This window comes from Colletotrichum scovillei (genome assembly GCF_011075155.1).
Source record: "Colletotrichum scovillei strain TJNH1 chromosome Unknown Contig00006, whole genome shotgun sequence".
Lineage (NCBI taxonomy): Eukaryota > Fungi > Ascomycota > Sordariomycetes > Glomerellales > Glomerellaceae > Colletotrichum > Colletotrichum scovillei.
In genome coordinates, this window is record NW_023336264.1 from 3,756,206 (window position 1) to 3,771,926 (window position 15,721).

The 15,721-nt window shown below is 51.5% G+C and overlaps 3 protein-coding genes across 3 annotated transcripts; 2 read left to right on the forward strand and 1 right to left on the reverse strand.

The window, feature by feature from the left end:
* The first annotated feature begins 1,920 nt into the window (after positions 1-1,920).
* On the forward strand, positions 1,921-6,419 carry HER10_EVM0000596 (uncharacterized protein). Its single transcript, XM_035470370.1, has 5 exons — positions 1,921-4,440; positions 4,495-4,665; positions 4,719-4,772; positions 4,828-5,001; positions 5,056-6,419. The coding sequence occupies exons 1-5, from the start codon at positions 3,811-3,813 to the stop codon at positions 5,485-5,487; spliced, it is 1,461 nt and encodes a 486-aa protein (XP_035332061.1). The 5' UTR covers positions 1,921-3,810; the 3' UTR covers positions 5,488-6,419.
* A 4,042-nt stretch (positions 6,420-10,461) lies between these two features.
* On the reverse strand, positions 10,462-12,777 carry HER10_EVM0006029 (major facilitator superfamily transporter; the record flags this gene model as incomplete). Its single annotated transcript, XM_035475627.1, has 8 exons — positions 12,208-12,777; positions 11,880-12,141; positions 11,725-11,818; positions 11,544-11,669; positions 11,331-11,473; positions 11,155-11,269; positions 10,896-11,085; positions 10,462-10,825 (listed from the first exon to the last, which is right to left on the reverse strand). Exons 1-8 carry the CDS (start codon positions 12,402-12,404, stop codon positions 10,462-10,464), a joined length of 1,491 nt encoding a protein of 496 aa, XP_035332713.1. The 5' UTR covers positions 12,405-12,777.
* A 367-nt stretch (positions 12,778-13,144) lies between these two features.
* Positions 13,145-15,308, forward strand: HER10_EVM0001420 (FAD dependent oxidoreductase). Its single transcript, XM_035471168.1, has 4 exons — positions 13,145-13,662; positions 13,784-14,073; positions 14,129-14,702; positions 14,768-15,308. The coding sequence occupies exons 1-4, from the start codon at positions 13,410-13,412 to the stop codon at positions 15,034-15,036; spliced, it is 1,386 nt and encodes a 461-aa protein (XP_035332153.1). The 5' UTR covers positions 13,145-13,409; the 3' UTR covers positions 15,037-15,308.
* Positions 15,309-15,721: the final 413 nt, after the last annotated feature.

Below are 15,721 nucleotides of genomic sequence, written 5' to 3' on the forward strand. Positions count from 1 at the left end.
GACTGTGCCAGTATCCGTATGGCGGGTGAACCTCTGAAGTGGTAGGGTGGGTACAAGCCACACAGCCCGATGCTCATATGGGACATTTAAAATGAGGCGGGAGGTGGGAGGCTCAATACGAGGCCCTCAGCAGCCGTGATCGATAGTATCCGTAGCCCGAATCGGCATCGACATGGATGAATACCGTGGTTCGCAGAAGCCTGATGTGTGCGAATAGGTGGCTTGCCTTCTGAGCCCTGCAAATAGCTCTTTGGCGTCGTTCTGTTGGCTTTGGATTGGATTGAGGAGCATTCGTTCTCAAGATGACAGGGCTGAGGTAATGCCGAACAAAGAAGCCCATGGCGACGATCAAGTCGGTGCCTCTAAATGGCATTGTCAATGACAGCAGACAGGCAAACAACGGCCCCGAAAAACGAACGATTCTCATTTGGCGGAGCTGGGCAGAACAGGGGTGCCATGTTTGCTTGCGCCGTCTACCGCAGCACGTAGAGAGTGTGTACTGTGTGTGCCTGGCCTGATTCAGACACGCAGCTTCGGATGGATGGTGAGGTTTCTTTAGGAAAGCCGTGAAGGGGGGGACGAAGAAAAAAAAGTGCTGACAGATTGGTGCATGAACGGAGGATTTTGAACGTGGCCGACAAGCAAACGGAGGACAGCGGACCAGGGATCAGGTAGGTATCCGCGAAGTCGAGACGGTGTGTGTGTGTGTGTGTGTGTGTGTGTGTGTGTGTGCTCAAGTTCATAGCGACGGTGACATGTCCAGCGCAGAAACTGGTGGTCCAGAATGCCCAGATGCTCGGCTGTGGCTTCGACGCCAGAGTCGCAGTCTTCAGGCGGTAGGCGAGAACTGTAGACGACCCGTCCCTGTGTGATTCTATGCCTGCCTCTCGCACTCTTTCTACAAATGCCACTGGCTAGGCGTGAGGATAGAGAGGGAGGGAGGGAGGGACTACTGCGTAGGTGATGGAAGAAGCCGTCGATGACTTCCCATGGTGAGGTTCCGGAATACCTCAGGTAAGGACAGGCTTGACAGGGTAAGAGGCAAGGAAGGATGTTGATGTGATCCCATATGCCCAAGCACCAGAGGTGGGGGACCTGACGGGAAGCTTGGGGCAAGCCGCAAGAGCAGCTCGACGTTGAAGGGGGGGTGGGAAGGCAAGGAGGGGGTGAGATTCCCGAATGTACCCGCACAGCACTTGCACGCGCGTAAGCTACCTACCTCACTAGTGTATTTTGTACGTACCTCAGCTAAGGTATGATGGACTTAAGGTAAGGTGATGGACATTGGAAGGTAAGGCAGCTGCGAATAAGGTAAGGTAACCAATTCCTGCCTCGATCTCATCAAGCCAGCATAAGGTAGGTGGAGGAGGACGGACGGTGCTCCGTACCTGACCTTACACCAAGATACTTGAGTACCTAGGTAAGATAGGTACCTTCCATACCAACAAGAGATGGGGGACAGAGTTCGCGATACGTACCTGCCAAGCCTTAGGTAAGGCTTCGGGAAGTACGTACCCTCGAAAATCTTCCTATTCCCCACTCCCACAGCTGCACTCAAGTGCAGGGCATGTCGCAGGCCGCAGGGCAGGGCGTGGTATCCAACTTCACAAGTTCACTTCATTTTCAACTCAACACCCCGTGTGAGGACCAGCGCACTCATCTCACGCCCCCCTCTTTCCGTCCATAGACCATCCATACCTGCGGAGGACTCCATCATCCATCCCATGGTAGGATACCAATGGCACGTCCCTGTTCTCGTCCTTCTCCCTTGCCGTCAGTCCCGCCCGCCTGCACGAAAAATTAAGAATCCAGTGGCTAGGGAATCCTTGTCCCATAGTCCGGCCCTTTCTCGAGACTCGAGAGTCTCACTTGGTCTTGAATGTCTTGAATCTCTCTCTCATGGCTGCCAAGCATTGGAAGCAAGTCTCCGTTTCTCACCCTCACCTCGCTCCTGCATTCGTATCTCAGCTTGACCAGTCTGCTGTGTCTTTCCCAAACTCCATGTGTTCGAACCGGCCCGGTAGCTTAAGGTAAGGTACTATCAACGCTCAATCTTTGTTCTTGACCTTCGTAGCTGTGCCTGAAATCTCTTCTTGCAAAGCCTCACTGGCAAGACCCTCGTCGTCATTATCTTCAAGATCGACCTCAGCTCGATATCACCCTACCATTACGATACCTTGTTTACGCACGAAGACCTACAGCTTCCACCCGCCTCACTCTGCAAACTATCAACCCTTGGCCTTCCTTGAACTTTGAAGAGTGTACCTGGCATGGTACCGATGACCAGGTTCCACGTTGGCTACCTCCATCTTTCCGCCATCGTGATCGCTATCATGAGATCTGGTCCGTAGCTAAGGTAGTCCGTACGGACACCTGAATCCATCAATATCTCTGTCTCTTCTCACATTGTCTCGACGCTTTTCGAAAAGTTCCTCCACCATCATCCCCTGCTTCGCCTTGCCGTCCGGCTGCAATATCGACCTCCCGGCGATCCTAGCCTCTCATGAAAAAAGAAAGAATGGCGCCCATTTGGGCAGATCTGACCTACACCCAAGCCGCATGTCGCCATGCTGCACGTCCACTTCAAGAATAAGCAATAACGAATCGAGGCCACAGCGACCTGCCCGAGGACAAGGGACTGTCTTTATTTGAGATTCCCACATTATGCTTGTTTCACTCTCTCACCATTCGCCTGCCTATCCTTAACCGCAGACAGTGATGAGATGAGCTCTCCTGCGAACTATTCCAACTGACGACCTGTGAGTTGCCCCTTATGAAGAACTCGTCTTTACCAGAATGTCTTATTTCTGTCTATTCGAGTAGCCGAGGCTCCTCCTTTCGATTTCTACGCAGCGCCTCCATCTAGATAGGTATGCCTTCTCCTTGTCTAGTCTATTCCGAGGTTCATTCTGATGCTCGATCGGCCAGCTGTTGGTCCAATTTTCGCCTCTAAGAGAACTTCAACGCTGCTCATCGCAGGCGCTCTACCTCGTCTATGAGGGGAGACTAGTACCTAGACCCCGAGAGAGAGAGAGACACGAATGCAACCTATACCGACCTCTGAGCTCAGTCAGTTGCAGGGTATGGGTATGACGCCTCTTCCCATTCCCATTTCCACACCCCTCCGAGGTCGACTTCCCAGGCGCCCCTCCCCCTCCCCTCCTGTACACTACTTGGCCACCCTGTACAGCAAGAGCAAGGTCTCGTCTTCGTCCGCGTCGACCGGGTCGTGACCCGCCTAGTCGCTACCCCGGCTTTTATGGAAGTCCTCCGTCTTGCTCGTCGTGGTGGGGGTCCATGATTTCCACAAACTCTCCATGTTCTGGTCCTGGCCTTCAACCCTTCTTTTTTCCTCTCACCAACCCACTGTCTGGGTCCTTGCTGGTTTCGCTTTGGATGCATGTATATTTAGTGCTGAGATCTTCGGGAACCAAATCCAGTCGATTGGCTTCCAGGATTCAACCCCGGCCGCACATCCGCTATCCCCTCCCGCGCTTTATACCACGAGTCCATTCTCGACTCTGTCCCGAAACTACATCTACCCGCCTCCATCCTCCTTTCTTTCTCGACTTCTTGCCACGAGAGATCACAAACATTCAACTTCGCCCCAAGCAGTCAACGCTTCACCTCTGCTATTTCTTTTTGACACCAACCACTGATCCATCTCTTTCATCGTACTCTACATACTCTAGACACAAGGCAGGAGTCAGTCAGCACTGGCATTGACTTACCCATACCTGTTGCTGATTCTATCCAACAACCACACTTAACCTTGCCAACCTATCGTTTCTTCATTTTGGCTTCGCAGAAATGGCCTTGACGGAACAGACAGCCCCGCCCCAGGCTTGGGGTCGCTGGCAGCAGCAGCCTGCCGGCCATGACTACGCGATGATGGATAACACAGCCTTCGTGCAGTACGACTCGAGAGGGGCTTCCTCTGCTCCCATGAACGGCACTGTTATCTCTCCGCATTACATGGTTGGCTCTCACTACGGCGTTGCATCCATGCCGGCAATGGGCCACCACTGCCCGACCCAAAACCACTTCGCATATGCTCAGTACGATTCACCTCCGGCCAACATGAACATGCCCTTCAGACTGCCGGCTCAACAAGAACGATCGATCATGCCCGTAGTAGCTCCAGAGCATGAGGTCCCGCGCGCCAGCTCTTATCCTCAGGAGTCACCTTCGGCACAGAATGATCGACACCGCAGCCCATCCACCCGCAGCGAGACGAAGATGAGCAACCCGAAGACACCCCACCCCCTCAACACCAAGGAGATCAAGTTCAACAAGCCCACAAGCGCGGACCCAGTGAACTTCACCACTGCCATCGACACTCTCATGAAGGCGATCCAGAAGAGGCACGACACTGAGGATATTGTCAAGGGCGTCCCAGAGACCGAGCAGGTTGTCAAGCCGGAGCCTAGATCTCCCAAGGTAAGACCCGATTCTGCGTCCGCTGGCTAGAGTGACTGGGCTGACATGATCCAGCCCGAACCGACCCCGGCTGCTTCGGCCCCCACACCCTCGACAACGACAGACTCGTTGGATGCTCCCAAGACCAAGCGTTATGTCTGTGATATTGATGGTTGCGGCAAAAGCTTCTATCAAAGCACCCACTTGGACACTCACAAACGCGCCCACACCGGTGAAAAGCCATACGTAAGTACACATGGGTAGTCGAATGTGATGTGAATAACGCTGACAGTTCGCAGAAATGCACTTGGCCGAACTGCGAACGAACCTTCTCGCAACCCGGTAACCTCAAGGTTGGTTCATCCGATTTCGAGCAAACATGGCATGGCCTCATTAACCATCCAATAGACACACATGCGCCGCCACACTGGCGAGAAGCCCTTCCGCTGCGAGCAATGCAGCAAAGTGTTTGCCCAGCGTGGCAACCTCCAGACGCACATGGCCACACACACCAATGCGAAGCCATTCGTCTGCAAGCTCGATCAATGCAACAAGATGTTCACCCAAAGAGGCAATCTCAAGGTGTGTAGAGTCGGGGTGGTATATCCCACGGCAATCCAGCTAACTTGGCATCAGAACCATCAAAACAAGTATCACGAGAAGACCCTCATGGAAATGACTGACTGGATTGTCTCTATTTCCGATATTGATGGCTTGTCCGATGACCAGCGAGAGATGTACTGGTACTTTGCCAACCTCTACAAGAACAGCAACAAGGGCATCAAGGGCCGTGGCAAGGACCGCAGGGTCAGCAACCGTGTCTCGAAGTCCAGGACTGCCCCCTCATCTTATCCAGTCAAGCGCGTGCCCAACCCCGCGAGCCTCGCAGCATACAGCTCGAAGAGATTGCCTCCCCCGGAACAGTACATGCAACATCACCAGCACGGCTACGAGGTTTACGACACGGACATGGATCAGTCCTCGAGCGCAAGCAGCCCCAGATATGATGGCATTCCTCCTGCCTACCGAGACCGCATGTACCACCAGTCCAGCCATGCTATCTACTAGGGGCCACATCGCAACCAAGCGGTCCCCACGCACATACGTCAACGTTTCCCCTACACACACGAATACACGACCGCGAATCACATCGAGTACATACCACAAGAACGGAACGGAGTAAAGAAAAGCAACATTCGGACGTGCTCGACAAGGCTTGAGACGAGGCAGTCCATTGGAAAACAAAACCGAACATTGAACCACAGCGTCATTTCTTTCGCGGTAATTATTGGGTCGAGGCGGCTGTCTGAACAATCTTCTTGCTTTCATGTTATTTCCTTGAAGTCATTGTCCACTTGCTTTCAGCAAGGTGGTACTGCTTGGCTTATATCTTCCCTTGGGTTATCTGTACTGCGGTCAAGGTTACATTATTTACGACGGGGAGTGTACGAAAGTTTCGAGTCCTTGAGCTGTTGAGCGGTTTCTTTTTCATTTTCAACCATTTCCAGACCGGAAACCCTGAAGATGTGAACAACATTTTGTTTACACGTTGGCGGTGGCTTTTCGCCAGGCATTTTGGCCTGTCAGTGGACATACATCAAGGACAGCGGGAGCGGTGGTTCACGGCACATGGAAGGGTGGGCTGCTGGATGATGCATCATGGGAGTTTTTAGACCACCCAACGGGATTGGGGCGCGTGCATCTGGATGAAAGCGGGGCGCGGAAGGAAAAAGAGAGGAAAACAGCTTTGGCCTCCCATCAGAGTTACTAGACTCTTCAGATACCCCTGGGATTTGCATTGAAATATGATGGGGCAAACAAGCGTGACAACACGATGGAGTTGGGAACAAGCGTTAGACACAACGTTTTTGTGTCGTGTTATCTTTCTCGATTATTTTGTTTTTGGGTCGACATTGGACCTGGGCCCGATAGGAAGGATCCCGAGTATCATGCACCCCTTGCTTGTGGTGGATGCCTTAACGCACGTATGAGAAGTTAGGATTATTGATACCAATTTTTATTTACCAATTACCAACTATGACTGCCTGTTTCTCTCTCTTTCAGGCGCGGTGAACGAAAAAGTGAACGGATCCGGTCTAGTGGTAATTGCTGCGTCTAATAGCTGCTGGGCTTCCATGCAGGCGTGCAGCATGTGTGTCTCGCCCAAGAGCAATGTTGGCCCGGTAGCTGGAGGCGAGAGAGAGTCCTGCTGAAAAGCTTTCCATGGGCCAGGGCCAGGACAGAAGAGTAGAGATTCAATAATCTGGGAGTGAACTCTCCGGGCCTTGAGTGGGACGACTGACGATTACGGAGTGAGTAACCTGCAGCAGGTATCCTCACCCACCTTGAGGTCTTTGATGGTTGATCATCCTCAGCTGTACCGATGAGGCTCAGACTCCCCCGTCAGACGAATGAGCAGAGCTGACGGGACACGGGCATCGATACTGCCGATGGCAGTAAACGAAAAGGCGGTCTGCAACACGTTACACACGCGCTCTCACGCACACACACACACACCCACACACGCATACAGACGCCGGGACACACAGCCGGGTTGGTAGCTGCATGTACTCCGTACCTATGATGGAATACCAAGGAAAGCTCCCAGCGTGGACGGTGGGCTGGCTGTCCGCGTGGCTGAAGCAGAAAGGCAAGAAAAAGGACCCCTTGTCACTGGGGTTGGTTCTGGCACCCGGGTTTGGGTGTCGGCCGGAGCGCGGCTGCTGGTTCCCCTGATGCACTATGCCATCCATCTCAATTTTTTCCACCTTTCGTCAATGGTAGGTGTGTGGAGGGAATCCAGAAAGGAAATGGGGAGTGGGGGAGCGAAGGATGGGCGTGTATGTGTGTGCATGCGGCTGTTGGGTGAGTAGGTGGGCGTGAGGTGGAAGGGGGGAGTGGCGGAACGAGTTGTTGATTCTGTGCCTATATGCAATGGAACGCTTGGCCCGACCTGTAATGTACGTAAGAACGAGGCAAGGTATATTGAGGAAGCACGGAAGATGGAAAGGCAAGGGGACTGAAGAGAGAGAGATTTGGTGAGCAAGTGCAGGTGTGTGTGTGTGTATGCGTGTGAGAATGAGAGAAACCCCCCCCCCCCACATACATGGTACTTTTACTATTTGGGAAGAGCTGCTCGATTCGGGGAATTTGGGGCCAGGTCTAACGATCAATTTCCCATGTGTGATCATCGCGGAAATATCTGCCATGCCGGTCTTGCTTGTCTGGGCTCTGGACAGTAGCGGTTGAAAGAAAAAATGAAAAGCGTTGCATTGTAAGGTATCCGTCAGGAAATTAAAACAGGCACCAGTTTAAGTTCCAGATTCCCGTCCCGCCCGCTCGCCCCCCCCGTTCCTTACGGTAAGGTAGCCTTCCCAACGCACGGAACGGAACGTAACTATCCAACTGCCGCGGGCGCCTCGCACTTTGGGACACGGGTGGGCGAATGCAACTGAACCATACGGAATACAAGGGGGTGGGAAGAAGGAGAATCAAACGAGGACAGATGCCTGGGGGGGAAAAAAAGAATGCGACCTCCCGAGTTCCCCCAACATCCATGTTCTCCCGGTGGGCAACATGTTCACGTGGTGTGCTCTAGAATCTTTCTCCGAAATCCCCACTCACTTGACCTTGGCGGAACCCCCAATATCACAGGTGTTTCACCGAAAGCAAGTGTTGGTTTGATTCCAATATTTGACGTGAATCTAAATTAGACTTCCCTTCCCCCAGATGGAACGAAGTTGCCGCAATGTCTCTCGTCCCTGAGGCTTGGGGGAGATGGCCCGATGGTAGGATTCTGAATCGCGTGTATGCGGGTAGGCATTAGGTTGGAAGAGCTCAACAAGAGTGAGGGAGATTTCTGGCGGATACGACGAAAGGATGGATGGATGTGTGGTGGTGATGCGACCGGGCCGTCCCTATTGGCCGCGGTCTCGGTGAAGGAGGGAAAACCTGAGGGTGGGGTAGGATTCGTTGCAGGGAATGGGGGAGGATTGGGGGATTGATTTCAACCTTTATGCTCAACATGCCAAGGCACACCTGACCAACCCACGTGCCAACTTTTACCTGAAGGGCATGGTGAACCTTTCGGTGACGGTCGCTCAAGTGTATTGATGCACTTTTGTTCACGAGAGCCCAGGCAATGTCTCTCTTGTTTGCATGTGTGTGACAGCAAAAGTGTTGCGATTTTCGGTTCTGGCATTGCGCGTACCTGCTATCCTTCATTCCCATCGCATTGCCATGAGACTTGGGGGGAAATAGCTGAGAGGCTGGATAAGAAAAGAGTGGGAGGCGATCATGGGATTTGTCAACTTTTTTTTTTTTTTTTTTTTTTTTTGATGATCTGTGTAACCGTCTATCAGGGGCGCTGTTATTCTCAGAGTTGACGATGCAGGGCAAGTCGAACCGGTGGGCAAGAAATCCATGATGCACTCTTACTCCCGTAACGTTAGTCATAAACCTAACCAGCGACGAGGCGGGTCTCAGAATGTCACTGAGAAACTACCTATAGAGAGAAAAAAGGAACGTCCGTCTCTTTTGACATGTCGTCGGGCTGAGTTCGTCCGGAGCCCAATGCTGAATAATGCAAGAATAAGCAGACAAGGGACGAAGGGGGGGGGGGGGGGGGGGGAATAACACGCTTTTGCCAAAAAGGATGTTTCTCTGAGCCTTTTCCATCTCCGTCCTAAACGTCACCGTTACAAGCGGGAGCACCCGTTTTACCCGCTCCAGGCCAAACTATCTTGAGATGTTTTTGGTGGGGTCAGACTTGGGGGGGTTTTTTTTCTCCCACTGTTCAGACGATTTTGAGTTTGAGTTTGGAGCTAAGAGATGACAACCCTGTCAACGTTCAATGGTTCAAGGGGATCCATGCCGTTTTCAGAGAAATTCGGATCCCATTGTCAGAAAAATTGATGGTGGCTTCAATGAACTATCAACAACTATTTCTCAGCTGTGATTTGAATCCTTGCTTGAATATCCTGGTGCAATTTGAGGTCAATACTTACACAAGGTTAGTCGAATTTGAAAAAATTGGAAGTTCAGGTTGCTCTTGGCTGAGATTGGGGAGACAGTCCTGGTCAGATATCAAACATGTACTAGGGGCAAATTGGATGTAGTTGAGGTTACATGTAATGCTGGTGCTCCTTTTGTTTTCACGTTTCTCAATTTTTCTGCCATCTTTTTGCAGAGCATGTTCCGTCCAGAGTTGCTAGTGAGAGGAACATAGTTCCGATTGAGAACTGAAATCAGATTGACGTCTATGGCTAGACTTGCGTTCAAAAACAAAACTTGCATGATCAGCTTATGTAAATTTGATTTTGAAAGTTTTAGCTAGCATACAAACTCTGACGCGGCTGATTATGACAGTGTGTCATTGTTACCCTTTTACCTCATGTTCACTTTATCTCAATTCAACAACCCTGAGATCTCGAGGTTTAACTCAAAACAACAGTGTTCACAGCGTTGAGTAGACGCTGCAATAGTGTGACTATTCGATATGTAATTGTGTGGATTTTTTTTTTTTTTTTAGCCCATTGATTTAAAGGGGCGGAGGCGCAGACGTTCACTTTATCTCAAAAAACAAAACCCTCCTGTAGCTTTCATGTAGGTTAGTAAGACTTAGTCGATCTGACAAGCAGTACGGGTCAAGATCTTAGTCAGAAAAGTGTACTCGAAAATGAGACAATAAGCTGGATGCGCTGACTATGAACCTTGACTTTGAAATTCTCCAAGTGCGGCCAAGGTCGATTGATAAAGTAATAGTTGTAAGGGTGGGGTGTCGCAAAAGAGAACCTACGTGTTGCGGGATATCTTAAGAGCCCCTTATTCTATCACAAATGACGAATCAAGTGTTTAAGTGTGTTCCATTAAAATCTGTTGCAAGGACAAGAAGCGTTGTACAATCAATCACTGGGACATTGATGCGTATCAAAGGCTTCAAGCAGTCATGCTTCATTTCATCATTCCTATGGTACCTCAACGTTATATAAAAACAGCCAATCCCACGCTCTTAATCCAGCAAAGTTAGAAAGCAGACGTGTTCTATTTGTTATCAGGATCCCGTTCTGCCTGATCTTCAACAACATCTCCCGCATCTATGTCCGTTGAAGCAGGCGCATCCGGAACCAGCCTGATGAGGAACACCATGCAAGGAATAGTAATAGCCATCAGTGCAGCATTAACATAGAAAGGAATTCTAGGGTCGGCGCTGGTCTTGGAGTTGAGAGCATACGAGACGGCCTGGCCGGCCGTCTCAAAAGCGCGGAACAGACCACCCGAGCGGGAGGAAGATCCGACGTCCGTGGAGAAGGTGCCGAGAATCCAGTAGAGGGACAACTGGGTCCAGTAACCGGTTGAAAACATGATCAGATAGGGAAGGTAGGCCTCGGCCCATCTTCTGGTGTGCCTGTTGGGAAGCGATACTGTTAGCGGTGCTCTAAATCAGAGAAGGGGCACATGGATGGTGGATGACATACAACTCGTAGTCGAGGGCCTCGTCGATTTTGCCTCCGCCGAACTTGCTGTACTCGATGCCGATCCAGATGAAGCACATGGCCTGGGGGATGACCCAGAAGAAAAAAGATATCCACGCTCGCCGGGCTTGTGACCAGCGAGACGTGTCCAAGAGTTTTCCGTAGCCGAGGACCATGACAATGGTGATTGCCGCTATTAGATGTAATTGTCAGCTTGAGTCAGGAAACGACAGTGATTAGAAGACGGAGGAGAGTTGCTCACGAGTGATCAGCGACGATAGGGCGCGGGCCCGGACGGAGAAGTGCAGGGAGAGATAGGTGCCCATGGTTCCGCCAAAGAAGAAGGAGTAGAAGGCCGGGATGGACATGAGCCATGTCTAAGGGATTAGGCCGTCAGTACTTCGTCAAAGTCATCAGCGGGTGACTGGCTGTGCTCACCTTTGGGCGCTGCAAGTGTCTCCACAGCGCAATGAGTTCTCTCTTCCAGCTGATGCTGCTGGCCATGGGGATCTTTGCGCCGTTACGGCGTCGTACGCGTCTGGTGGGGGATAGGAGGAGAGCCCAGATCGTTCCAGTGCATTCTGTTAGGGGTTCATGTTAGAACATGTGCCAAGTCGGATTTGGATATGAGGTGAAGGGTGCACTGCTTACCGAAGCCGACGAAGATCAAGTAGGTGGACCACGCGATACCACCAGCGTTGGCCTTGGAGTAGTTGGTCGAAAAGTTGATGGCGCCTCCCATGACACTACCAGAGTTTCTCATGGCAGACCAGATACCTGTACAACTTTGTTAACACAAGCACACTCAGGGAGCTCCCAGAAGTCTTCTCACCCAGGTAGAAACCTCTGTCGTTTGCTTCCGGATACGACAGCATGGCGGCCGTCTCGGCGACGTAGAGGAAACCAGATGTGAAACCCCCAAGAAGCTGCGTATCAAGTCAGCTCCAGAGCGATATATCCAAAGTGCAGGAAAGAGGCATGACGTACTCTTGCAAAGAGAAGATACCAGTCTATCGAGTATTTTGCGCTCACATAGTAGGCCGAACCAGCAAGAGGCATGGTGACGGCAGCGATCATACAAGACCACTTGATTCCGATCTTGTTGATCAGAGGTCCACCAAATACGGTGATCAGACAGCCGGCCATGTAGCTGAGGGCAGTCGCCAAATTGGCCAAGTATGGTGTCGAGAGGCCACCACCCCCGAGGTTGGAGATGGCGTCCGACATGGCAGGACCGACGAAGGACAGCCTACGTGGAGAAGTTAAATTCGAATTCGTGATCTCGGGACTTTATCCCGAGACAAGTTTAACTTACGCTCCAAAAAGGATCATCTGGAACAATACGCCTCTGTAGAACCTCGTCGACTTGGAGGCCCGGAGGTAGGCCTCGTCGACGTTCTCGACAGCGCCCTCATCGTACACGTAGCTGGTGCCGGCGGCATGGTCAGTCGCTTCGGGATAGCTAGTCGTCTCGGGGATCTTGGTGTCGTCCTTTGTCTGTGGAGTTGCCATGGTGTTTGAAGAGAGCACTGGAGACGTGCTAGAGACCGCGGGTGTCGAGTCTGGGGATGAGTCGATGGGCCTGGCATTGGCCTGTATATAGTGGTGTTGTCATGTCATTAGAGAAGCTTTCATTGGTTCATTCCAGGATGGCTGTAGTTTGCCAAAGAACCATTCAACTAGTCAGTGCGGATGATGGTTTCCATTCTGGGGCTGGGTAAGGATCACTGGGTACGGCCATGTTGGACAATTCGATTCGTAGACCTACTGCTTGATTACTGTGTCAGTTTGTCTACCTATCTTCCGGGGCCTGCCCAGTTTCACCGAGCCAGTAGAGGCTTATCACGGTTATCGGTAGTTGGTGCTTCCCCGGTTTATCTGTCAGCCACCCCAACATGGAGATACGCAGATAAGCAGCAACAAGTCCGCAAGGGATTGGGACATGTTTGGGACACAAATGGGAAGAGCGGGCCTCTTTTCTTGCGCCTGAGTTCTAATCCCAATGTCCTGACCGGGCCGGTCGCTAACTCTAAAGGGTTGTGCTGCAACCGCTGTCCTGGGTTAGGTGGTTGAGGATTATCTGAAGGGGCTTTTAAGAGGCCGAGAATTGAAGGATCGCTGCTGATAAACTTTACGGAAACGTATACCCAAACGGGGGTTCCCCGCAAACGACCGGGCCGGTCAGTTGATTTACCCTTTCAACATTTCGGTCCCCTCCCTGGCCCTCCTTGACTTTACGAGTAAGGTAGTAAGGAGGCACAATTGAGTCCGCTCACCGAACGGAACAGCTTTCCCGACAGGTTTCCCGTCCCGGCCCCGCCCCACCCCGGCGCTCGCCTACTTGGTGCGGACCGTGATGGAACACCCGCGCTCGAGGCTTTTGAGCCTTTAATTATAACGGCGGACGCGGCGGCTTGGTCTACCACTTCTATCTCGTGCAGCTGAATACAGTCACTCACAACATCTCGTGTCTGATTCTCCCCCAAGAAAGACAAACACACACCCTGTCACACAACCATGCCCGTTTCCCCGCTCCCCGTCCCCAACTCCACGACCTCCTTCTGGAGGTCATCCCCGCACCCTCTAGACGATCACCGGTCTACCCCGGAGCTGCCAGCCGAAGTTGACATCGCAGTCATTGGTGCAGGCTATGCAGGTGTTGCTACGGTATACCACATCCTCGACCAGTGCAAGGCGCGTGGTGTTGCGCCGCCAAAGGTCTTGATCCTCGAGGCCCGACAGGCATGTTCCGGGGCAACTGGACGCAATGGTATGTCTGACAACCCCATCATTGTCCTGTCTTCTCATTGTCCTGTCTTCTCATTGTCCTGTCTTCTCATTCGAGCTTTCTTCTCATTCGAGCTTCCTTATTGACTTGAGATATGGTATAGGCGGCCATTTGAAGCCGGACCCGTACAATCGTCCCGCAAGTTTCGTTTCCACACATGGCATCGAGACTGCGAAGGAATGTGCGGAATTTGAGGCCAAGAACCTCATGGAAGTGAAGAAGACCATTGAAGCCGAAGGCATTGACTGTGACTTCGTATTGACTAGGGCAGTCGATGCCTTGATGTCAGAGAGTATCCGTGATAAGATGAAGGCAAACGTTGAGTTGCTCAGGAAAGCTGGCGTTTCCGTAATGAAGGACGTGTACTACGCCGACGGCGCCGAAGCGGAGCAAGTAAGTCGAGCTACGGCCTGCACTTTAGACTCTGTGACTAACTGTTTACTCCCAGCTATCAGGTGTTAAGGGAGTAAAGGGATGCCTATCATATACCGCCGGCACCGTCTGGCCATACAAACTAATCCTAGCCCTCCTCTCAAAGGCCCTCGACGCCGGCGTCAACCTGCAGACCCACACGCCCGTCGAGGCGGTGACCAGCACCCCCGACGCGGACGGCTACCTGACGCTGACTACGGGGCGGGGCGCCGTCCGTGCCGCAAAGATCGTGTACGCGACAAACGGCTACACGTCGTCCATTCTGCCCGAGTTCGCCGACAAGATTGTCCCCGTGCGCGGCATCTGCAGCCACATCACGCCCGGCAAGACGCCTGCGCCATTGCTGCCTCACTCGGTCATCATCCGGTGGTCCGACACGGAGTACGAGTATCTGATTCCCCGACTCGACGGAAGCATCGTCGTCGGCGGTGCGCGGTCCTCGTATTATCATGATTTATCGGCGTGGTATAACAAGGTCAACGATGACGAGTTGATTGAGGCGGCGAAAACACATTTTGATGGGTATATGCAGCGTGTGTTCCGCGGATGGGAAGACAGCGGTGCAACTACGTCGAAGGTGTGGACTGGAAGTAAGTCAATTGCCCCCTATTTAGTAACACTCGACATATGGAATCGGTGAGTAACAATAATACAGTCATGGGCTACTCATCAGACGGATTGCCACACGTCGGCGTCGTCCCCGGAAAACAGAAACAATTCATCATTGCCGGGTTCAACGGCCACGGTATGCCGCAGATCTTCCTCTCGGCTAAGGGAGTAGCATCGATGATTATGGAACAGTCTGAGTTCAAGACTACGGGTATCCCCAAAGTCTACCAGGCTTCTCAAGCGAGATTGGACAGTTCCAGGAATTCCATTCTTGAGAGCTGGAAGTCGGTCAATCAGCCGCCGGCAAAACTGTAGAGTTGGTTAATTTCATGTAAAGTGTCGTATTAGACGCGCGTTGCAGGGAGCATGCCCACTAGAGTTGACCTTGGTGTAAAATTTGTAGTCATTGGTTCGCACAGCCGTTGTAGCTTAGACACTTTCCGGAAAGAGCCTCGAGCATATTAAGCACCGTCATTTGCGTAGGTCTTAGTAGATACCAAGACGAATCAGCTTAGTTTTTAGATGTCTCATATGATTTAGCGAGTCTTTATCATAATAATGTATTCCAACAATCTCCTCACCAGACACCAACTCAATGTCCATCTTTTCTGATTACCTATCTTGTACATGGTATGCTTTATTTGAGAACTCGAATCGATCTGGCGCTCTATGCAAGGGCGCTCTGCAACCAGACAGTTGTCAACTTTATGAAATGAGAATAAATTAAAACAAAATGAGGTGACTTGATAATCCATATACTATTTAGTTTCATTTTGAAGCACAATGAACGACTGAGCAATCTGATAGACATGTACCGTTGTTACTCTGTATTTTGAAACAAAATTTCCGAAATATTCTGTCGAAGTTCTTCACGGCAGCTGACTACCTCAGCAATGAATTCACTTTATCATATCGATGCTCCATCAAAAATCATTCTCGGTAAGTCTTTCTCTCGATAGGTTGAGCGTTTTGTAAATTGTCAATCACTTCTCCGGCCGAA